The 25940-nt window shown below is 35.6% G+C and overlaps 1 protein-coding gene across 2 annotated transcripts in view; it reads right to left on the bottom strand.

Annotated features, from left to right (window-relative positions):
• ARAP2 (ArfGAP with RhoGAP domain, ankyrin repeat and PH domain 2) overlaps positions 1-25940 on the bottom strand; it is a 125935-nt gene that overhangs the window by 35563 nt on the left and 64432 nt on the right. For both annotated transcript variants that reach the window (XM_071556662.1, XM_071556663.1), the window contains exons 17-24: positions 23614-23716; positions 22791-22989; positions 20736-20799; positions 12271-12434; positions 10089-10301; positions 7876-7981; positions 5908-6055; positions 5143-5211 (exon numbers count right to left, since the gene is read on the bottom strand). In XM_071556662.1, coding sequence (XP_071412763.1) covers positions 5143-5211; positions 5908-6055; positions 7876-7981; positions 10089-10301; positions 12271-12434; positions 20736-20799; positions 22791-22989; positions 23614-23716 — 1066 coding nt within the window. The remainder of the gene's footprint in view (positions 1-5142; positions 5212-5907; positions 6056-7875; positions 7982-10088; positions 10302-12270; positions 12435-20735; positions 20800-22790; positions 22990-23613; positions 23717-25940) is intronic.

Below are 25940 nucleotides of genomic sequence, written 5' to 3'. Positions count from 1 at the left end.
CAACCTAGACAATTTGAATGCAGCTGCATCAGGGCAATTTCAGATCAGACATCAGGAGAAGGATTCTCCACTATGAGAGTGATCAGTCACTGAAACAGGTTCATCAGGGAAATGATCACAGCACCAAGCCTGTCAAGAGTTCAAGAAGCATCTGGAGACTGTTGTTGTATGACTTAGTTTTCTGTAGTCATGTGAGGTTCAGGGAGTTGGAACTTGGTGGTAAACAGCAATTCAGAAAGCTGATTATTAATGCTAGAGACTTTGCTGAGAGCAAAAGTAACAACATTTAAAATTCCAGTTTAATTTTTGTGTAACTCCTCCTCCCAACAACCAAGAGAATCCCAGGGAAACCTGTCCAAACAGGCCCAATTATTCATGAATGTTCCAATTTGATTATAAAGTTTAAAATATGAAAGACTAGCTTCTTAAGTGTCGAAAGCTTTTTAATAAAAGCCTTACCAATTTAAGAAAGCCTAGATTTAATTAAAAAAGCCCAAACAAACCAAAAGCAAGTCTCACTTTCTTTAAAAGGCAACCTTCTAAATATAATATGCCTCATAAAGGTTATTTCACAGTGGTATTTGGGGTGGAAAACACAAAACAAACTCATATTGTTTTTTCTCCATATTCCTCACAGCTTCAGTTTTAGAAAAACCTATCTAGTCAGCAGGAGCTACTATATTATTCAATTCAGCTACAGCCTTTCATTTTCCTTTCTATTTTTTCCCCCTATCTAATGAAAATGTCTCCACTATCTCTTTCCCTCCTCATGAAACGGCTCTCAGAGCTCCTTAATTTTTCCATAAGGTATTACAACCATTTAACCATTACAGATGCTCAGACTTGCTTGGAAAATGTTGATAGTGTAATAAGGTTTAAAAAACACTTTTTTTTTTTACATTTAGCTCCAAACCCACAGAAAATAATTAATTTAAAAATATACACATTTTCACTATTTTAGGCTTGAAAATTTTATTCTCCAATGTCAATTAGGTCCTTTTCATGGACCCTGGAATCAATAAATTCCATTAAATTTACTTCAATCCCTGCCTTGCAGAATGCTGTTAGAAGCATTGGCTACACTTGGGCTAAAAAGTACATCTGAAATATTTCTATGCTAATACACACAAGCGTGAGGAACAGGTAAGATGAGCTCCAAGCTTTGGCCTGTTCCCAGAGATTCAACATCACTGGCGTAAGTGAATCCTTGCTCTTTAGGAGGGATAGGAAGGGCAGAAGAGATGGGGGTGAAGGGGGAAGCAGGTGGTATGTAATGGAAGGGTTACAATGTATGAAGCTCATATCTGACACTGGCACAGTTGAGAGTCTCTGGGTAAGAATTAAGGGGCAAATAAACGATGCTGATGTCATCATGGGAGTTTACTATAGACCTCCAGGCCAGAATTATTCCTTGAGGAAGTAATGGGCACTTCCAAGTCAACTGCCCTTGTCCGTATGGGTGTGGACTTCAACTCGGTAGAAATTAACTGGCAGCATCACACAACTGGTAGAACACAGGCCAGATTTATAAAACACCTAGATGACAATTTTATGAACAGGTCCTGAGGGAGCAAACTTGTAAGGATGCCCTCCTTGATCAGCCGCTTGTAAACACAGCAGATCTTGTGAGTGAAGAGGATATTTTGGTGGCCATCTTGGTCACAGTGACCACAAAGTGATTGAGTTTAAAATTTCTGTTGATAAAGTGCCAGCAAAACCTCAACTCTGGACATAAGGAGAGCAGACTTAAGGCTGTTCAGGGAATTAGTAAGGAAGGTCCCCTAGAAAAATGTTTTTGCAGGTGTTGGAGTTCATCAGTGCTGATCACTTTTCAAACATCACCTCCTAAGGGCACAGGAGCAGGCAATTCCCAAATGTTGGAAGTCAAGCACGTAAGGCAGAAGGTTGGCTTGGCTGAGCAGAGATATTCTCTTAAAAATAAGGGAAAAAAGGAAGGTGTATGTCCAATGGAAGCAAGGTCAAGTAACATGGGAAGAATTCAGAGATGCTGCTTGTCTCTGTAGGGAGAATATTCGTGCAGCCAAGGCCCAACTGCAGACAAAGCTGGCCAGAAATGTGGGGGACAATAAAAAGAGTTTTTTCCAATATATTAATGGAAAAAAGGCAGCGTAGAAATAACATTGGCCCATTATAGGAGGAGGTTGGCCATCTCACAAACAGGGACAAAGACAAGGAAGAGGTCTTTAACATTTTCTTTGCCTCCATCTTCAACATGGATGAAGTGCTCGGAGCTAGAGAACTGTGACAGAGAATGATCAACTCCCAGTTGACCCTGAAATTGTTCAGGATCTGCTGCTCCAGCTGGATCCCTACAAGTCTATGGGGCCTGATGGGATTCATCCCAGATTCCTCAGAGAGCTAGGTAATGTCATCAAAAAGCCTCTCTTGATGATTTTTGAGCAGCCTGGGGAATCCAGAGATGAATCCCAAGCTGACTGGAATCTGGCAAACTTTGTTCCAGTTTTCAAGAAGGGCAAGAAGGAGGATTCTGGAAACTACAGGCTTGTCACTCTCACTTCACTGCCTGGTAAAATCATGGAAAAGATTATTCTGGGAAGCACTGAAAAACACCTGAAAGAGAACACAATCATCAGTCATAACCAGCACGGCTTCATGAGAGGACAGTCCTGCTTGCTGAACCCGATTTCTATGACAAGGTAACCCACCTAGCTGATCTAGGAAAGCCAGGAGATCATTTTGGACTTCAGCAAAGCTTTCGATACTGTCTCTCATAGCATCCTTCTAGACAACATGTCCAACATACAGATCAAGAACCATGTTAGACAGTGGATGAGCAACTCGCTCACAGGTCAGGTACAAAGAATTACAGTGAATAAGATAACATCAGGCTGTGGTCCAATCAGGAGTGGGGTTCTGCAGGGCTCCATCCTCAGTCCAGTTCTCTTTAACATACTCATTAATGACTGGGATGCAGGACTCAAAGGAATACTAAGTAAGTTTGCCAATGACACTAAATTGGGAGGAGCTGTTGACACCCTCAAGGGCAGAGAGGCCCTGCAGAGAGCTTGACAAATTAGAGATGGGCAATCACCAACAATACAAGGCTCAACAAGGGCAAGTGCAAGATTCTGCACCTGGGGTGCGGCAATCCTGCTTGTGTCTATAGATTAGGGAACAAGAGGCTGGAGAACAGTGCTGCCAAAAGGGACCTTTCGGGTCTTAGCTAATGGCAAGTTGAATACAAGTCAGAAGTGCCCTGGCAGCCATGAGGGACAACCGTGCCCAGGGGGGGCATCAGGCAAAGCATTGTCTGCCCGTCAAGGAAGGTGGCTGTCCCCTTTCTGCTCTGCCCTGGTGTGGCCTTACCTTGAATATTGTGTGTAGTTTTGAGCACTGCAATATAAAAAAGACATTAAGCTCTTAAGAGTCCAAAGAAGGTCCACAATGATGGTGAAGAGCATTGAGGGGAAGCTGTACGAAAAGCAGCTCAGGGCACTTGGTTTGTTTAGCCTAAAGAAAAGGAGGCTGAGGGGAAACCTCACTGCTGTCTTCTACATCCTCATGAGGGGAAGTGGCAGGATAGGTAACAATCTCTTCACTCTCATGACCAGTGACAGCATTTGAGGAAATAGCATGAAGCTGAGTCAGGGGGGCTTTAGCTTGGATACCAGGAAAATCTTTTTCACCCACGGGCTGTCTGGGTGCTGGAACAGGCTCTCCCCATAAGTGGTCACAGCACCAACCCTGACAGAGTTCAAGAAGTGTTTGGACCACACGGTGTGACTCCTGGGGATGGTCCTGTGCAGAGCCAGGAGCTGGACTCAATGATCCATGCAGGTCCATTCCAATTCAGCATATTCTATGACTCTATGATTCTATCATATCAATTTTTGGGGGATTTTTTGGCTATTTTTTAATGTGACTATTTATTGGCAGATGTTTCCATTCTGCAAGACAGACATTAGAAATAAACTTGAAGCTATTTCCCAGTAACTTGGTCGCTCCCCACCAGACAAAGGAGGTTACAGACATTCTGTCTTCCATAGACACATTGACATGGTCATTGTGGTAAGAGGGTTTCAGGTCCCTATGACCCAGACAATAAGGGAATACGAGATTAAAAAAAAAGACTCCAGACAGCAGTTCACAGAACATGCAATTTCAGTATGCACTTGCAAAACCCTGTCTTCTTAATTATGGCTTACAAGGTACCATGAAACTGTTGCTGGAATCAGGAAGGCAGCTAACAGATACGGCATTATAGATTTCCTTTGCTAGATTTCTATCCTTTTCTAAAGCCTTATAAGCTTCAAAATCACTCAAAGCTTCTCCCCCACTACTTTAGATTTCTGAAAAAGCTTTTAAGCTCCATACATCGCATTTTACCTCTCTTGGTTCAGCCACCTTGGTGGTGTTATAAAGCATAGTGATTTTTGCTATGATTAGGATTGGACAGAAATATCATTCAGACAGAGAAACATGCTGTCATCTTGATTTTTCTTACAACTCTGAAATTACTCAAAAGTTATTACAGGTAAAACTGGAACTTAAAATAAGTGGCATAAGACCTCCCATTTTCTTATATTTTGTCCTAAAGTTCACTGTTTGACTGTTAGTATGTGTCTGAAGCTTCCCCAAATAGTATTTGTGCTTCAGGGTACAAGAAATGGTCACAAACTAGGATGCTGCTAAAGATTCAGATGCTTTAAACTCAAAGAGATGGTAAAACTCTAATGAAAGCAGACCATATATACCCAAAGCTCATGAAATAATAAAAGCTAATACACACTTGAAGGTATTTAATATGCATGTTCAAAATTTTTTAAAAAAGAGATGTTATTCTTGCACTTGCAAATGTTGATTATTTCCTTCTAATACAATTTATGAAGCTGAGCAAAAGCATGTAACAACCTGTAATTTAGTGCTGTGCTTGGGCCAAAATGTAATTCTACAGGATGCTTTGCACAGAACTGTTTTACTTTATCAGCTTATGCCTCCTCTTTCATTTCATTCTATTTCACTCATGTCTGTGTTTAACAACACTGATCACTACATAAACTTACAAATTTACTTTTAGGGATCTAGGTATAAAAAACCTGTACACAACAAAATAGTGTTTGTTTAAAATTATTCTCACACCAACTGATATTTTCCACTTACCTGAGTGTCTTTCCACTTGGTAATAAAGCTGTTCTCTATATCCATTTGTTTGACCTGGTCTTCATTTATCTGTTTAAAATGAATAATTCTTGATCAATAAATAATAGATATTGTAACAATTACCAATACTGTCACTAATGTTCTTATAGAAGCAGCTATGCAAAATATTCTCAGTTAGAAACAGCTCTCCATTGATGAGACTCATTATAATAAACTTTATGAAATAAATAATAAAACAGAGAGGAATCTATGAAAAACTGCCAAACAATTTTATAGTGGCACACTAAACTCTAAATCAAAACTGCTAATACAAATTACTGCTAGTAGTATCTTTTCTATACAGTTGGATTTAACATTGTTTCTAGACCAAAGGAAAAAAACACATTGCAAACACAGCTAAAAACACAAAAATCCTTCCATGCTTCCGTTCTGTTCAGGTCCATAAAATTTTAATAGAAGTATGATTTTTAATAGTCATAATCATAAATATTTCTTAAAATTATTAATCTGTTGATGGCAAGAAGAATAAGCATCATTTTGGTGCTCACAGCATCCCATAAATATAGTCTTTTTTACACAGGTTAAACTAGCTGGTATATAAAATTTAAAGCAGGTCAAGAACAACATCCACTGAATTAGAGTTCAAAAAGCCTGTAAATCCTCAGATCAATTAACGAATAGCAAGATCATTTTAAACAAAATTTTCTGTATTTTAGCATCTAGAATAGCTGAGCAATAAAGATAGTTTTATATAAAGATACCTACATGGAAAAGTTGCACATAATTTTTAATTAGATCTTCAATTACATTGACTTCTTCACTAGTTTGGCCTTTAGTTTGAAATAAGCATGAGGAAAACACCATGGCTAAATTGTGAGGGTTCATATGATTAATTTCGGAACACTTTTGCACCCTGTTGAAGGAAAAATAAACACATTTAAATGGTTTCATTATTCCTTTAATTTTCTGAGGCTGAATTCAATTCAGAAAGAGTAACTACACTAAATGCAATGAAATATGTACATTTATTTATTAATTTTATATTTATTTATATTCTTTATATTTCACTACAGAAATGAAAACTCTCTAACTGCATTTCAAGTGATATCAAAATTACTTAGCGTAAAAAAGACTAAAACTGGAACAGAATAGCTGAGTTGGAAGGGACCTACGATAATCATCTAGTCCAACTGCTTGATCACTTAAGTGCTGACCTAAAGTTAAAGCATGTTGCTAGGGGCACTGTCCAAATGCCTCTTAAACACTGAAAGGCTTGGGGCATCAACCATCCCTCTAGGAAGTCTGTTACATTGTTTGGCCACCCTCTCCTTAAAGAAACACCTCCTAGTGACAAGTCTGAACCTCTCCAGATGCAGCTTTAAACCATTTCCATGCACACTATGACAGGATATGAGGCAGAAGAGATCAGCATCTCCTCCTCCACTTCCCCTCCTAAGGAAGATGTACAGAGAAATGAAGTCACCCTTCAGCCTCCTTTTTTTTCCAAACTAAACAAGCCCAAAGTTCTCAGGTGCTTCCCACACGCCATTCCTTCTGGCCCTTTCACCAGCTTTGTTGCCTTCCCCTGGATACGTTCAAAGAATTGAACATCTTTAAGTTGCAGACCCCAGAACTGCACACAGAATTCCAGGTGAGGCCACATCAAGACTAAATACAGTTTACTATATTATGCAACCTAAGTATATGCTACAAACTTATGATTTAAGATCAAACAAAATGTGGAAAGAAATGAGATTCTTAGTTCTTATTCTTACAGTAAATGTCCATACCAGTTCTGTTGCTTATATAACATGTCCTTTTTTAGAGGGGAACACTTTAAAGTAGAGCAGAATTTTGGCTGCTATACAAATGAATTCAAACTACTTTCAGAACAGATGCAACAGTATATTAGTATCTCCAAACTGGATAAGCTTAGAAACATCCTCAAACACAAAACAAACTATAATCTTTTTCCCAATAAGGGCACCAATCAATTTCATAATAATATAATTGGTTTTTAAAAAACATCTGCTATGTACATAATTTTTGAACACAGTATCGAGTAAAGAGAATTTTCTACATATTCTCTAACCATGAAAATTTACCAGAAATATAATTTGACTTGTGCAATGAATGATATAATACAATATAGATCAGTACTATTAACCATGACACCACAGAACCATCCAGTCACATAATTCTTATATATTTTTGGCCCCTTATTTAATCTAGGAATAAGACATGACCTTTGGTGCTTAAAAACATTTGTATTTTAGATATTTTCTACCACTATCTCAGCTGTAAAATGAAACACTGACAAAAAACAGAAAGGCTAGGCAATTCTCAAAAAAAAACGTTTGCAGAGAAGGACATTTTCACCGAAAAAATCTTTTAATGTCAAGAACCATTTGCAACAATTTTCTGGAAGACTAGATGACTGGAGTAAAATGACACTGTATAAAGAAACTACATCAAAAATTACCCTTCTTGGACACATACACTGGCAGCCCTCTCTGTAAGGCTGTTATCCATTGATTTTTATAGATACCTACTGCTAAAATTACAACCAAAGAATATATTATCAATTAAAGGGATTCAAATGTAATTAATTGCTGCACCCAGATAAGCTTTTGTGATTACTAGTTAATGAAACAAGCCACATTTCATATATGGTAGTTATACTGAGAACACATTACAAGAATTTCCCTACTACAATGTATCATCTGCAATGACCTGTAAAGATGTTCAATTAAAGCTGCCAAAGTTGCTCTATTGACTGGTGGAAGTGTACGAATAAAAGCTCCGTACTTCCTCACACGTTCCTTTTCATTCTGTGTATCTGCCGGAAAACAATAATCATTGAGAATTAATAACAATGTACACTAAAACCTAACAGCAGTTCTCATTGACTATATCAGCACCACCTAGTCCTTTAAAATTACTATTTACCCCAACAACCACTTCTTCATAAAGGCAATGCTGACAATCCACTATTAAAAAACAGTTTGGGGAAACAAAGAGAGACAGTTCTAACTTTAAACTGTCACAGATTTTTCTGATTTCTGATGAGATGAATCTTGTGGTAAGTGAATAAATTCTTAATAATCTTTCTTCTAGTTTGTGAAAAACTGAGATTAAAGGTCAAAATGTGCAAAATTTATAATAATTGAATTTCCTGAATTTCTACTGTCTCAGAGCAAACTCCATATGTTTGAACTTAAAATCAGAGAGGAATATGCTTTTATTATCTTGTTTTAAAGAGAAAACTTACCACTCAGTTATTTTGTCTGTATGTTTCCTGTGCATTAACACAGAAATTAATGTGCTATCTTAGCTTTTCTGGTGCATCTCTTATTGTTATGCTTCAACTGCAATTTTATAGCACAGTTTGGCAGGGAAACCATTTGTTTCTTACAGTTTGCAAATACTACAATAGAGAAACAAATAGAAATACAGCTATTTTGAAAGAATACTATAAAAATCATTATAATTTATGTAATGAGCAACGGAGTAATTTATTAGTAATCTCACAGTACTGCTTCCAGTTATTCAGAGACACACATTGTCATGTTTTGAATACATTGCAATCTCCAGTAACAGGAAGTTACATACATTTTCTTTCAAATTAAGTGCAACACACCAGATCAGTGATTATTGGGTCAGAATCACCTTGTGGGGGAGCATCTGTGTGTGTGTGTCAGGGGAGGGACCCAGCCCTTCAGTACAGCATCCATATAGTCAGCCAGGATGGCCGCTGCGGTCTGTAGTCACATGGTGTGAATGGTGCATGGGTAGGCTGCCAATCCATAAGGTCCACCTGGTAACCCACCCACACCACCCCTCAGAGCCTATAATTTGCTGTGGTACCCTCACTGTGGCTGGGGGCAGTGAGTGGTCAGTGAACCAAACATCCTGCCTGGATGGGGTGGCCACAGTGACCAGAACAGACAAGGAGACAGTATGAGGCGTCAACTTTTTCTCTCTTTATTCTTTCTTCTGTTAGTCTCTCTTACTTTATTATTTTCTTCCTCTTGTGCGTAACTTAAACATTTATACCTCGCTTTAAGTGGCATGTAGTTTGTGTCTCCTGACTGTAACAAAGGCTCTCTATAGCAATTTTTGCTAATCCTGGTAACCTGTTGTAATGCTTTTGTGAAGTTGCATGTTATCTTTGTAAAATGCTTTTTGCCAAAATGCCTATAGTCTCACAAATTAAAAGAAATTTCTTAGAGAAAACCATGTAGTTATTCTTTGGATGTAAACTCGGTATCAAAGAACCAATGGCTTTACAAGGGTTAAAGTGAACAAAATCTCTCGGAGCCTAAAACCAAGATGCATATCCAGTAGAGTTGGGAGTGGGGTGTAACATTAAGTTAACATTTCTAGGGAGAAAAACCTCAAGTAACAGTTGTTATCAAGTGTATATCCTTCATATATGTAGGTTTGTTTGAATGTTCATAAAAATAGTATGAAAAATTTAGGCAGCAGACTGTCATTTAACTATTATGCAGATTATAGCATCGATATTTTGCCAGTTTTGAACTGCATATGCTCGAAAGACAGAGTGCATGTATTTTTTCCTCCTCTAACATATGTCTATTTCTTGAATTCTACCTTAAATGCTTCTACAAAATGTAAGTCATCACTTTTAACTTTGGCTGATCCAACTATCACACATGGCAATATTGGTCTACGGTTTACAATTTTGTTATAAGGGAAGAACTACTATTTGTTATTATTCTGTTTCCCTTAAAGGCAATAAAGTTATCTCTGATTGGCATACGTCTATTGAAGCCAAGCTCTAAATATTTTTTTTCCTCACTACAATTGTTGGGCCAATTATCAAATAACATATATTGACACAGGGTAAGTAACTAACAACCCCCTCAAACTTGATACTGAAATGTACATACATTTTTTGTACTGAGTGTTACTGAATATATTACCTAATGCAGAGATCCAGAACGGGTAAAGTTCTTTAGTGAGAAGTGCATCATCTATTTGAGAAAGAAAACTTTTCAGTACATCAGTCACATCTTCAAGCTGATGTTTTCCCGCCCTTAGCTTAACGCTTCTTGCATCTTTTTTGAAGCTTTCCAGTAGTTCAGCCACATTGGCAGAGTCACCACTCTTAAGGTAGATTTGCTTACTACCTAAACCTAAGGTAAAAAAATACAGAACAGAAAAATAAGTGAACATAAAATCAAGTATTCTTTTAAAAATTCAAAATATCATTATATGGAAAGCATGTGGCTGCCAAACTCATTATTTCCTACCAAAATTTCTCTGACCATTTGCACATACTCTCTTTGCCAGTAAAAACAATATCCAGTCTGCTTACACCCAACTAAACCTTTTCGCAAAAATACACATCATAATATTAAGCAAGCCTGGAATCACAATTTCGGGAGTACTTTACAGGAAATTCAAATCCACAAATCTCTTCAGGACTTCCTAAAACAGTATTTTCAAAAGGCACAGTAAAGAAAAGTTCTGATGATCACTATTGTATTACACATGAAACACATCTGCTTTCATGAGCAAAACACACATTACTTTAGTACCCTACTGATGAACTCAGCTTAGGACTCAAAGCATTATTGCATTCATCCAACCTGAAACATTTTATTCTTAAAAGACTCAAGATCACAATGTATTCTTTTTTTCTGATTTTTCTCACATTCTAGAAAATATCAGGCAGCCACTATTCTTGTATTTAACAACTAAAACCACCAAAGTAAATTAAAAAAAAATTATGGTCTAAAGCAAAGGCAAGACTACTTTCAATCACTGCATATGTGAGCAGTCAAAACATTTGATTTTTAAACCTTGTCTAAGTTTCGGATAGATGTGCAGCCCTGTTTCTCTTTGCAGAGATGTTTTCTACATTCACATTTCTTGAAAAAGAATTGTACTTCATATAAAACCCTGCTTTTCTTATGTAACTGTCAAATTAAGTACTCTGTCAAAACTTAGGAAATCATGTCTTATGTTCTTACTATTCATGTTTCCTGCTATGCCCACAAGCACTTCCATTTGATACTGCCTTTGTGTTGTTACTGTCAGGAACAGCCATGGAATCTGATAGCATCTGTCTGCTGTAGACCAGAACTAAAGATAGAACCTTTACAATGAGGACACAAAAATATGATGCATACAATTCCTTCAGCTTGCAAATGAACATTTTAGCACCCAGTAATGCTGATCCTTAAAAAACATAGTTTTAATAAAGATCTAACTTATCTAAGACATTAGGAAATTGGATTTTAATTTAGAACATACAAATTGTTCTAAGTGGCAGACATAACTGCACTGCTTAACAACATGTCAGTGTATGCAATGCTGTAAACTACACATGGAATAATTCCTACTACTAATGATTACAAAATGATTTAGCAAAAACCTTTGCCTTAGTTTTAGGCAACTTATAACCCCAATACAACTACTCACCATAATGCAGTGTTGCCATATTCAGAGGCTATTTAGTTAAATTTCAATCCCTCAAGTATAAATTAGGCGCTCTCATATTGACAGAGGTTACAGACACATTTATCCCAAAGACAGATTTGTACAGGGTTGGTATGTATTTAGCATTTCACAAGAAAACTGATGAATTTGCAGTAGTAAAAGGACACAAACATCATCTGCATATGACCTAATGCTATGGAAAGTTATGATGGCAAAATTTATTTAAAGAAATGGTAACTGACTATACATCCTTAGGCTGAAAAAACACTGAAAAACCAGCAGCCTAAGACTGAATTCAACTTCACAGTTAATACCAGTTTCCCAGATGATGTCATGACCAGTTCAGGCCATAGCTTTGCCTGATTGACAGAGCTTACTTTCAGGGCTGAGATGTTTGCATTGGACCCCAAGGCTTAGTTACATAAGGCAAACAAGGCAATATTTAAAGTAAGAAGATGTTAATAAAAGCCATCTACCAAGCTGTATTTCCCAAACTGCCTGTTCTCCAGTGTGTACTTCACCCATTCCAAGTGGCAAGGCTACAGAGAGGCATGGTTTTACTTTAAGTAACATATAAACTCATTCAATAAGATCTGATGCTGGGGGGGGCTCAGGTATTATACAAATGATTTTAGGTTGAATAAAATCCACTGTACTTACCATACTGCGTAACAAATGCTATACAGCTGTTCACTATAATAGGAACATCATTTTTGCTGAGCTGCTGATCTTGTAATGCATTGCCATCTGTACCTGCTGCTTTTTCAATTGCAGTATACCAGACCATAAAATCCAGCTTTGTATAGCCACGGATGTATAGCGTTCTGAAAAGTATAAAAATATTTTGAATTTGGGAGAGAAACAAAAAAAATATGTTATTGTACTACAGCTACAAAACAGAAGTCCAAGGAAAAAAATAAGAAAAAGAAATACTTGGAGTAAGTCATCAAGGCATCTTCCACCCCATAAAGCTGTGATGACAGTCTATTGTTACAGCGCTTTTTTTCCCCAACTACATTCACATTAGCAGTGCCACAATAAATAAAAGAACATCTACAAACACGGTCACAAGCCTTTGAAAGAACCTGCCAACATTTTCATCACTCTTCTTCAGTCTTGTTCCTATACTCTACATTGATATGTCCAAGCCATAGTTAAGCAGAAAACAGATTTAGAGACAACTTTCAACACTGTAAAAGTTTTCCTTCTTTTCTATTCACACCACTACACATCACACACACACACACCATCCCCACTCTTCTGTAGAGTATCTGAGACATACTGACCTTCCCTCTTACACAAGTGTTATGGGTTTAGCCAGGTGGGCCTAAATTTAGGTTTTAAAGTTCAGCTAGGCCTAGGATTGTCAGCTGATTTAAGCTGTGCTGAGCTAGCTAACAGCTGACTTCTTCCAGCCAATGATATTGTATTCCATATCATACTACATCATCTCAAAAGGTGTAAAATCCAGTGTGTGGGAGTGGCTTGGTTAGTTCCACCATGGCTGCACTAAGAGGAAGACATCTAACAGCTCCCCTACTATGCTAGGCCCTGCTCCTGTTGCCTGTGCTTGCATTTTGTTTGCATTCAGGGAAGTAGAAATATTTTGTTGTTATACTTTCTCTTTCTTGCTGAGTGTCTTTTAGAGTGCTTATGAATTTAAAGTAATGAGCTTTGTATTAATTGGGAAGTGGGAAATTATTCCTTGTTATATATGCATAACTTGTGTAAGTGTGTGTTATATTGTACTATCCTCTTAATTTTCTCTTTTCTGTATAAATACATGTAGTTAGTTTCAGCATAAACCTGGTTTTGAGAGTTTTTCTTTTCTCTCTCTCATCTTTTTCCCGTAGCTGGTTGGGGGGAGGAGGAACCCTTTTCACTCTGTCCTGGACAGTTGGCATTTTGCCAGCTCAACCCAGGACAACAAGTCTCAAAAGGACCACCCTCACAACATCACAGAGCTAAGGAACATGTATGAAAAACCTAAGAGCTGAGGAAGAATAAGTTAATGCAACACTTGGCCTGTTTATCTCAAAGTACAGCCCTGTTCTGATTTTATTATTTAAATGTGTACAGTAATCTCTTCTGTTCCAAACCCTGACTAGCTAGCTTCTGTGAGAAAATACTAAAATTGAAAATTTTGGTGGTGTACATCCATCCATATGCAAATATGCAATAAACTTCTGAAAATGTTAAAATGGCAAGCAAACTTTTCTACATATAAGCTCTTTGTCTCCTACAAAAGAAATTTAAGGGATCAGTTTTCTCTAATGACAACTTATTTGCTAATTAAAAAAGTTACTATGTTCTACTGCACTTCCATGAAAACACTTTTATCAAAATAGAAACATTCATTTTGATTATTTAATTTTTAAAAACCCTTAAGTATTTTAAGTATTTTATATAATGAGGGGGGGTTTTGTAGGGTTTTTTTGTATGTTTGTTTGTGTGTTTTGTTGTTGTTTTTTTTTTTAAATAGCATCTTTCAATGTTGCCTTTATAAATGTTTCTGTTATAGCATTACTATCTTGGTAGGAGGTGAGGATGCAGCCAACGTAACACATGCACAGATCCAGGATCTGAACTATTGTCAAGATCCACCATCTAGACTGAGATGTTCAACAGCACAGTAGACGACACTAAAAGATTTCATCTTACTGAAGTTTCTCTCTAAGAAGTCTTTGCTTCATGACTTCAAAAGTCACGTTAACCACCACACATACCTGGGCACTAAAAACCAGCCTTTCTCTTCCACTAAGAAAAAACCCATTAATTTGCATAAAGCTGTCCTATTTTTTGCAGCAAAATGAGTGTGCCAAATGCAATGCTTTCAAACTTTTTTTATTAAGACCTGTCAGGTAGTTCTCAATCAACAACTTCCAAAGAACACGTCACCCCGAAATTCTCTAGTATTGCTGTTGCCATATGTATAAGGAAAGTAGACAGTTTGAACAGAGTGGAAGAAACTTTGGCAGTGTACAATAGTCTACTCCTTTAGGATTACTATTCACAGATCAAAAGAGGCTAGGACTATGACTTATAGAAGATTTATGGTGCTTCCCAATACAAGAGATACACAGATGTATGCATATTACTGTGTATTTATTTTCCGTGCAGAACAGCAGGATTCACATTACAATATTATGCAAAAGGATAAATGAAAATCTCAACAGATTATTTTTTGTTATCTAAAGCATTATGATTCATACAGGAAGCGGCATACTGTAAAGTGAAAATATTGTTACTTCTTGACAAGAAAAGGGCAACTCTGCTGCATATCAATGAATTGGTACCATTGAAGGACAGAGAAAATACAGTATTGAACTGCAAAGGTCATATAAACTTATCAGTATTTTTCAGAGATACAAAAGTCTACATCATGTGCCTGTCAATCAATGGTTGTGATATATGAATTACCTAAACTATGTGGAAAAGATCACCTTGTATTTTACAGATATTTCCATCTTCCTCCCAATGCATCACATTAGAAAAAACATATCAGAACTATCAAGACAATGTTCTCACTGTTTTCTAAATTCTCAAAAATGCTAAAATTTGAGAAGCTCTTGAGTAAAATTCAAAGAAAGAGGTTACTTAATAATTAACAAAGAAAATGTGACAGTTGTTTAAGTACAGGACCAACAGTTATGAAATAGAAGTTGCTGGAAACAAATATAAGTGTGAAAAATCTTGCTGCTGTCATGGAACCTGGATTGTTGACAGAAGACAACTAATTATTTTTCAAAAAATTAACTTTGCCCAGTCAAAAATCTCCAGAGTGGTCACATTAAAAAAAAGGATAAATCAGAGAAGCAATTTCACTACCATACTATAGGAGTGAAGAAGGGAGAAAAGGAAATTCAGTAAGTGCCAGATACAGTTCAGAACTGTCATATTTCCTGTGGAAGTGGCTTAGAAAGCTCATCTCAAACCTAAATAATTTTTTGCTGAAAGAGAACACAGCTAGGATAAATCTGAATCATAAAACTATACAGCAATTTACAAATTAGAAGTTTAAATATTTCCTTCTTATTTTAATCCTTTCAGACAAACTTATCAATTTTTTTTTTCCAAATGGGAAATGAGTTGTTGATTTCCATGACCCTTGAAGGAATGGAAAGGGACGGGGAAATAATTACCAGCAGAAGAGCAGAACTTTCCTCAAAGTACAGTAGAAGTCTTCTACAGAATTTCATGAAGCCATAGAGACATCTTTGCAGATCTGGCTTCTGTTTTTCATGTCAATTTATAATCTCTTTCACATAGTTTTCAGACAGCAGTAATAACAAATACAAGCATTTCTCACTGAACTAATTGTTGCTATCAAACTATAAAGTTATAGTAAATTCAAGGTTTAAGAGTAAGCATAAACACTGCCTGAAATATAGTGATGCCCATGTAGCACAAAATTGAGGAATTTAATAAGCTTATAGAAATAATCATGTTTGAAAGAATTTGTGATGTAATGTTTACAAATATCTATCATGCAGACTACAAACTTTTGCACAGACTCTGAACTGAAATCCATTCCTTCAATATAAGTTCAGTACCTTCTATAGTATATTTATACATGTGCTGCTACTTCCAGTTCAAAAAGTTGATAAGGAACACACATTTCATGACTAATATTTAGGAATAGTGATTGCATGGTGAACAATGACAAAGTTTTTGCTATGTTGTGCAAAGCACATACAGTCCATACCCAGGAAATTAATAATTTAAGTACTCAATCAAACAAGAAGGCCTGCCAATGCAGATTTCTGCCTTAGCGAATCGAGATAATTGAACTGGTATCAATAACTGCAGCAGTCCACAATCACCTGGTCTCAACATTAAGGAAGCTACTGTTAGCTGTTCAACTTTATGGTTGACTACCAACACATCCTTCTGCACCAGCAGTCAAACAACATACATGACCAAACTTCATCCCCAACTGTGCAAAGGCTTATCTTTAACCCATCTTGCAAAGTCCACTAGCTTTAGCTGTGTCTATATGCTTTATTGCACAACTCTGAAATGGGAATGCAGTGGTACTAAGTGATTTTGGGTAAGGTTTGTGGGGAGGAGGAGTGAGAAACAGACATCAGCACAACTCAATGCCCTCTGGCAAATTTCAAGTAATTCTAATAACCCACCTGTCTAAAAACAGATGTACTAAGAAGCTACACATCGCTATGAAATTATATACAAATATCAAATTGCAATTAAAGCATGGAAATTCCACTAATAATTACAGTTATTGTAACAAAGGTCAGCAGTATTTCTTCAAAGAATATGGAGAGTCTTATATCCAGTGCATCATACTGGAAGCACAAGTTCTTTCATCTGAGTCTTATATTTAGATTAATCTTGGATTCGACAATTTTGTGCCCATAGTTGCATTTCATGAGAAAACTTACTGCTACCAACAAAGGGTTAAGAAAGCATTGCAATTAATGAACCATCAGCACAAAGAAATTGTGCCAGTATGTAGGGAAGGTTTATTATCCACAATAAGAAAGAGCTAACTACAAGAGAAGCATAACAGGGGGGAAAAAAAAGGCACCATCTGGATTACAGTATGGTCTGAAAACATTCACTGACACCTAGGAGAGAACTTAAATTATTACAGAAAAAAAAAAAATTTGAAACTGAATTGTCTGCACAAGTATGTTTCCTTAAAGTGTAGCAGTAGAGATTTTGCATTAAATTATATATATATAAGATACATTTCAAAACTATAGTGCACAGCTGTTTTCAGACAGCCTTCCTCTCTTCAGTGCACAAATCCCTCTGTTGACCTCTGTTGAACTACACAGGAGTAGCTGTTTCACCTATTACTATGCAACTTCTACTTGGATGGCAACATGAAATCAAGTATCACCAGGCACTTGATGCATTTTAAACATACAGAGGAGAGATCAAGGGGAAGAAATCCAAACTCATTATCGAGCAAATGAGAGGACAACTCTACATGTTCAAGGGAAGCATCAAACACAGAAATCTGGAAAATGGTTTGTTGCTTCTAGAAAGAAGTGAAGAAGCATTTCAACTATGAAAGCTGAATGCAAGAGGCAAAGAATCATCTAATTATGGCATAAAACAGTATTGTGAGAAGTCAAGATTTCCAGCTGTATTGGAGACAGTTTGAACAGCCTGGACGATATGCTCCAATAGAGACCAGAGTGCAATAAAATTCCAATAGCTGCTATAAAAGAGGGTGTGTTCCTCTGTAATTTACTTTAGCAAAGATATCCCAACACAAACATTAACATCTCTCATATCTGAAAAAATAATAATGTAGAGTAAGAAGTTGTCTAGAATTATTGCGACAATTTAGCGAGTACTCTGATCTTCAAAAGACAACAATCTTCAAAAGTGAAGCAGTCTTGTGGTTTTGGAAATGTGAGTGTAGTTCAGCCCCTCATGTTATGCTTTTACTCAGTAATGTATAGTATGATTACCACCTCTTATTTCTGAGCTGGTAGACTTCGCTAGCTGAACATGTCAGATACAGCATAAATGAACAGCACGGTCCCAGGTAGAAAAGAGGGTAAAGGAAGGGTGGGTGGGGAGAGCGGCGCAGGGAAGAGGATGAGTCTTCAGAAAAATCTCACATGCCATTTGTTAGTATTCTCCCTGAAATCTTGTGTTTTATACAAGCTGGAAAGCATCATGTATACTACAAACCAAAAGCAACTGTAAATTCATCTTCTGAGTAGATATGGATCAGATTAATGTCAAATATATGTACCCCAAATCTATGAAGTATTTTTTTAAGAATCAGATTTCACAGATTTATTAATTATAATTATTTCAGAAGTTTTTATAGTTCTGAAAATGTTTACTTGCATACAAAATCACTCTTAAGTGACTTGTGACAACATAAGCCATCTTTTGGCCTACAGTATTTAACGAAAAAAGTGTGAAAGAAAAAGATACATGATACATGTAAAAGTATGACTTTCCATAATTAATCAACCCAATGACTGAGACTTGAAGAAGAGGCATAAGCATTTGTAAATAATCAAAAGTCAGTGGGAAAACTCTCAAGGAATTGTCACAATTTATTCTAATGCAATTTCGCAAGATATAAGACATTGATCACATTTTTTCTTTATGCAAAGGAAGATGACCTTTTCTTGGTTTTGGTTTGGTTTTTTGTTTAGTTTGGGGTGTTCTTTTTTCTTTTTTTTTTTTTTAATTCTGGAAAAATCTTACTTGTTTTATTTAATTCTTGTGATACTAATCTTTTTTATTTTGTAATTTATCCTGCATTTAAGTGACTAACAAACTAACATGAAAGTCATCAGCTACAGAGAGTTTCTTCCAAGTGATCAATCTGTGCCAAAGTTGACATTAGAGAAGCACTGATAAATAGGGTTAGTACTGATAAAATAGCAGACAAAACTGGAAAACCTAGAAACTGAGATGTTTCATTTAGTTGATACTGATGATGTCTCAGAGGTATTAATTAATTTACCTGGAGTTTGGGGGGGCACAAGGAGGGTTGCTGGCTTTATTCCCATCTACAGTAATTGAGTCTAAAGACAAAGTTTATTTTATACTTAATTTTATACACACACATTAAATTGCTTATCACACTAAGGTAGCATCTCACACAACTGCATTGAACACCTGCATACTTTTAGAGTAATATCTTAAGCAAAAATCACTATACTAAAGCTTATATACGCATAAGGCTCTCAATGGTTAAGATAAAGTGAACACTGCATTTAAATTATTTATGGCAGACTTCAGTGAAGAAAGATTAAACATATTCAGGTCCACCATTAATCAGCCAGTGCCCCTGGTGAAATTATTTTCAAATAGTTCAGAATTTCCATTAAACTATTAAAGCTGTTCAAGGAAAACCCACCTTTACTTAACAAAAATATTTAATGAAATAAATAACTCAGATTGACTTGTAGCTGTAAGTTTTGGTCAGCACTAATACTTATGAAATTAAATGCAACATTTATATCCATCTATTGTACTACACCTTGAATAGTATACCTCTAATTCACTGGTTGGTGTATGTAGAGTACCTAATGCTGAGTTTTTCAATATGCTTCTTTGGAAAAAAAACCACACCAAACCAAAAAACCAAATAAACAAATACCATCCCCCTCTCCCCCCCAAAAAAACTCTCAACAAAACAAGGAAAAAAAAACAAACAAGAAAATGTGTTTCTTTCCAACCTGCATTGCCTTACTGGATTGAGAAACTTATACAGTATCCTGGGAAGAGTTAAACCGCAGAATACACAAGTTATAATGCCTTTCTCTGACAAATTACTCCAACTCTGATTATACATCAAAGGTATCTGTGGGGATTTTTTGTTCACTAGATAAAAACAATCTTTATTTATTAGCCTATGATAAATTTATTAGCCTGGTTTTTCAAGAGTCTATGTAAACACTCTACTACCTCTTATATAGACACTTGACCAATAATCTACCATTGAAATGAAAAAGCCCCAATCTATTACGAACTAAGAATTACTTTCCATATTTTCTACTTTCATCTTTGAAACTTACCCATATATGAGGCAGAAATAACCTACCTCACTTCAAGTTTTAACCTCCCATATCACTATAAATATGACATAGTCATCGCCACAGAGTATTACCTACTTGGAAGCAGATATGGATCATGTTTGTTTCATAAGCATGCTTTTTCCTAGCTAGTATGGTGTTAACTGAGATCAGACATTACAGTAAGATTAACCAGGGGATTCATTCATATCCTCTCAAACCTGACCTACACAGATTGAGACACAGAATTCTGAGACATAAGAATGATTAAAAACTCGAGAAGTAGGTAGTGAATGCTCCAAAAGAGATACTCCGTTTTTTAAATGGGAAAAGAAGTTAAGTCCTTTTGAAGAAACCACTGTTGGCAGACTAATCTGGGAATAATTTTCTCAGTGGGAAAACTGCTTTAATTAAGTAGTGCTTGTTAGCATTTCCTGAAACAGACATAAAACGTAATTAATACACAAACATTTTCCCTCCTTTAAAAAGTCTGCAAATTTACTCTCTTGCTAACAACCCCAAGTAAAAAACTCCAGGAATTATCAGCAAGAATTCTAAAATATCAATATAAAAACAGATCAAAGCTTCATTCAGAGGGAACCTTACCTTCCTTTTTCAACAAGCAGCAGGACATCTGTTTTCTCTCCATTATGCATCACAGTACTGGTTGCTGGAAACAAAACACATACACATTCATATGACCTACACAGACACATACAGACAAACACATCCATGCACATACATATAGCCATGATTTTTCAAAATGATCTTTAGTGGCAAAAGGAGCATGGAATTCTTAGACTTTACAAATAAAGAACACTGCTGGCAAGAGACAAAACTCCACATAAGAGCACAACACATTTGCAAGAAAAATACAGACCTATCAATATGTACTTTTTAATGTGAAAACATGCTACAGTGTTTTATTATACTAAACTTGTAAATACAAGTTTTATAAGACAAAGATTCAGAAGTAAGCTGGATTTTAGACTCTAATTTACTTGCACCCTAATGGCTGCACATATTTACAGTAACATAACACAAGTTCTATGTTTTACTGTGAAGATGACTGCTACCCCTTTTTATGTTGCCTTATGCTATTCATGCTAAAAAAAGAACCCTGTAAAACATATACATTATACATAATACAGAAAATACATCTGGATAGTTTCCATAACAGTGCTTATAAAACTATACTGTGCACTATACCAAAAATGGTAAATTAAATGTAACTTCTTACCAATTCAAAATTCTGAAAAGTTAATTTCTCAAAGTTTATGTTTTAAATATAATCCACATCTTATTTCAACTAACTCCCAGAGATAGTAAAGTTCTGAATATGAATGAAGCTCAATAAACATATTGCACATTAAATGATGTTTTTGTGCCACACATACTCTTGGCATTTACTGAGTCAAATATCAAGAAGTTAAGTGGCTGTACTTCCACAAATGATTCCTTACTTGTCAAGTTGCAGTCATACAAATCAGTATTAATAGTGGAGCAGATTTATTCTGGGGACAGTAAGAATTCAAGAAAAGATAGGAGTATTCATACATAGTATTTTGAAGAAATACAACTAATACTAAAAAATGCAAGCAAAATAAATTCTCAACTGAAAGTTAAATGTGTTTCATTTTTATACATGGGATACACACAGATTTTGGATGCTAATATGATTGCAGTAGAAGCAATTATAGCTGCATCCTCAAAATAAGTATCAGAAGCAGTTCTCCCACTGCCTAATCTTTTAATTCTGAATCAAGATCAAAAAGTATTCACAAGTTAAAAGCCAGCTAGAGGCATAAAAGCATTCCTGATTAAAAACCACCTTCACAGTGTTATTGATGGCAAATATAAGGTGGCAGTAAATAAACAGTAGAAAGCCGAGTGGCATTTAGGCAAGCTCCTGCAAAACAGTCCACAATCTGACAGCCTTTATAAAGAGGATCATCAATAAAAAGGTAAATTATGTTCTCTGTGTTTCTTTAATATAAATCCTCAAATTATATTTACTTTCCTACGTAACCTATTGCCTTGTTGAATATGAAAACACATAGGGCAGATATGCTTAAAGAGGATTCAAAGCATAATTACAATGATATAAAATTGGTCATAAAAGATCATTTGTACAAATATTCTTATCTTTCCACACCATGATATTGAGCAAAGAACATTTATTATTAGAAAACAAGAAAAGTCTATTAGTCTGTGAATTTTTTTTCAGGAGAATTATAGTTTTCCAGTATATTTGAGTATTTTAAAACTAGACCTGTCAATCATCTCAAAAACACATTCTCCAGTGAGGATTTCTGCCCTGTCAAAAATATGAAACAATCTCAAAAGTTTATATACCATTATTCAATTCTGTACTCTTGTAAAAAAGATACTGCTGCAACTGGAACAAAAATTGTCTTCATTCAGGTATAAAGCTGTGAAAAATTTCTCTAACGTGTGCCACAAAGTAGGCAAAGAAAACCCCAAGACAAAACTTGAACAACTCAGTATTTTGCTAAGTGTTGGAAGAACACCTGACTCATGTGAAGGAATAGTTACTGAATTTCCCAAAGTTTATTCTTTTGAAATGTACTAGAAGCGTCCTTAACAAGTGAATTAATCCCACAGAACATTTCCTGAATACTGGATCTTAAACATTCTTACTTAGTTCTTGCAGCCTTCTTAGATATATGGAATCTTCTTCAGCATTCTCCATTTCAAGACAAAAATAAAGGCTTGACTTTTCTATAGCAAACCAGCCTTTTCTCCACTGATCCAGGTTATGGCGATCTTTGTAGTACAGCTGGCCAATCAAGTCACAGTCTCTCTCTAATAAGGATTCAGCCACAGGGGGAACAAATTGCTACCAAAGAAAATGAGGTGAGTCAGATGAAGGAAAAAAAAAACCTCTGCCCCTAAAAAACAAAATCAAGACATTCCAAATCTATAGGATTCAAGGATGAAGTTCACAGCAAATAAAAAAAAAAAAGACTTCCACTATACCATTCAAACCCCCGTATCTACACTAAATTTAAAATACAAAATCAAGCTTAATATTTTTCAGATTCATACTCTACAATTCAAATATTTTTGCTTTTTAAACTACAATTGATTGAATTAGCAATTTGACTACTAAAATTTGGTACAGTATAAAATACTTGCTTTTTGAATTCTGTTTCAGCAAATAAAAGAACTGCAAACATAAACAACTTAGCTGAAATAAATTCATGTAGTATATGTCTTTATACTAGAGCACCTTTAATATATTCTTAAGGTTGGCATGAAAATGGTGCATCAATTCATTTTGCATTTTATTATGTTGTTTCAAACATTAAATCACAGAAGTTGTTTCTTCATGCTGCTCAAGAAACATTTACACACAAGATAGATCAGTAGTCATCAAGAACGGCTTCTCAGAGGATTTTAAGCTAACACTGACACGGCAAAGGCTCCTGGCTTAACTGGAAAAGATAATGATCAGTATTACCTTAGCTATTGCCCAAGTCCATTTTCTTTGAGAATATGCAGTTTCAGCTCCAAATTGAAAAACACGTTCTGACATTAAGTAGATTTCAAATGTAAAAACGTCCCTAAAGCAAGCAAGAGAAAAAAGGCAGCTGTATTTAGTCTTCATAACAATATACAAACAAGAGTTTTATTTTTGTATTTTTTCATGATTTCATGCATATGGAATGGGAATCCATGTCTGCATTTCTCCTCAAATCTTACAAGTATAGCCCAGCTAACAATAGAGTACTTTATAATATAACATGATCAAAGTACTTTTCAGGTCAATAATACATATGTAGAGGCTACAGCAAAATAGTTTCTTCAGTAATTCCAGAATTAATAAAAATGTTTATATATAGTCATTGAAAATGCACAGGGAATGTTTTGCTTTTGCCAGCTCATGTGATCTGAGTAAGTATATTTTGGTGATGAAATAAAAAACATTTTCTTTAATATAAGCAGATCAACTCATTGAATGGAAAGTTGTAAACAAGTTGAAATGCTGGTTCAAAGGGACTTTTAGATGTCATTTGGTCTAATCTGCTCAAAAAGGGATTAATAACAGTAATGAGAAGCCTTGAAAACCATCAAGGATAGAGAGTACTATTTCTCTCAGCAACCTGTCCCTGTCCTTCACTACCCCTCTAATGAAGAGGCTTTTCCCTGTCATACAGCCCAAATCTGCCAGGGCAAAATGTGTAGTCACTGCCACTTCTTGCACCACCTGCCATCAACAAAATGAGTATGACTATGCTTTGAAGTTGCTGTAGTTTAAGTTCTTAAAAGCTTTTTTTAAGGGAGGTTCTTGGGGTTTTTTTTCTCTTTTAAAAATTATAGCATTATTTAAAGAGTTGGACTCTGGTTTTTGATTTTTAATTGACAAATAAGGATAGTAAAAGAAGAAAAAACACTTCAAACTGGTGTGGATTTTGGAAAGTAAATATCATGTTGAACTTAGAGTCAGTCTTTAAATTACAAATTATGGTTCACCAATTTATAGTATGATTTCATCTGTGACCTGTCTCTAGATTCCAAATAGATGGAGTATGCTTTTTCTTTTCAATGCTGGAGACTGAGATTTGTCTAACGGTGGAGTATTTCTGTAATTTCCAATTTCCAATAATCACTTTGAAAATTATAAAAACACTTAATTCTGACTAATAGGTGTTTTTAAGGACCTTTTTTTTCACTCATGAAATATTAAATTTAAGGAAATTTCTCATAAAATTCCACAATCACACAAAGCACAACAGGAGGTTAGTTATTCCCTAAGAATGAAGTATTCAGCCAACGTGGTTTTAAGGTACGTATTATCAGCAAATGGTGCCATTTGGAGATGTAGCAAGCAATAGGTCAGATTCGAGTACAGAAAAGAAAGTGATTTTTTTTTTCTTGGATACCATAAAGCAGAATAATGAAGGCCATCTCTACTATATTTTACAGCAGACTGAGGCATCATCATGTTTCAGGATTTTTTCCCTCTGCATAACCAAAATCCTTTATTCTCATTATCCTTTCCAGAGGCTTCCTGAATAGACTATGGGTTTTTTGCAGACATTTCTTTCATAACTAAGAGCATTATAGTATTAGATTGCAGAAAGATATTTTTAGTTTTACATACACACACAGACAGTAAAAAAATGTAAAGGAAGTGTTATGGAATTTTTTAAAACAAATCCAAAGTATAATTTAAACAAAATGTTGCCCTAAAGAAGTCAAGTATCACTGGAATGCAACTCCACATGATGCTTTCAATGTCAATCTCCACATGATGCTTTTAATGTACAAATCAGATGTGAGAGAATTATAAAAGAAAAACAAATCAAAATTAAAAAAAAAAGTTATCTTCAAACTAATACAACGTTCATCAGTTACGCTGTTGTCCTCAGCTGCGGAACAAAGAATGAGCTTCAAAGACCAACATCTCTGTGGCCAAATTCGAAAAAAAGCAATTGTGGAGAGATCTAATCTGCTGCACTATAATATAGAAAAAACAAAGCGAGGGTTTTGGTTTGAGGCAGAGGTCAATCTCAGAAAGAAAAATGAGTATTAATTGTTCAACTTATCATCACATAACCTTTTAAGCACTGAAAATATGCATTACAGATTTAATAAGAAAGAGAAGTATCTGATTTAAGCTGCCCTTTTAAACTACCCTAACATTTTCATTCTATCACTATAAAAAAAATTAAAATAAAAATTCCCAAATATCAAATAACACTTATTTCTTGAAGTCAAATGAAACAATTCAGGATTTTTTTTCTAATCTGCCCATTCAAAATTGAAGAAAAAATTAACAGATCT

The sequence above is a fragment of the Pithys albifrons genome, chromosome 5 (genome assembly GCF_047495875.1).
Source record: "Pithys albifrons albifrons isolate INPA30051 chromosome 5, PitAlb_v1, whole genome shotgun sequence".
NCBI classification, from domain to species: domain Eukaryota; kingdom Metazoa; phylum Chordata; class Aves; order Passeriformes; family Thamnophilidae; genus Pithys; species Pithys albifrons.
Note: the sequence above shows the minus strand (reverse complement) of the source record. Positions and strands in the feature narration are given on the sequence as shown.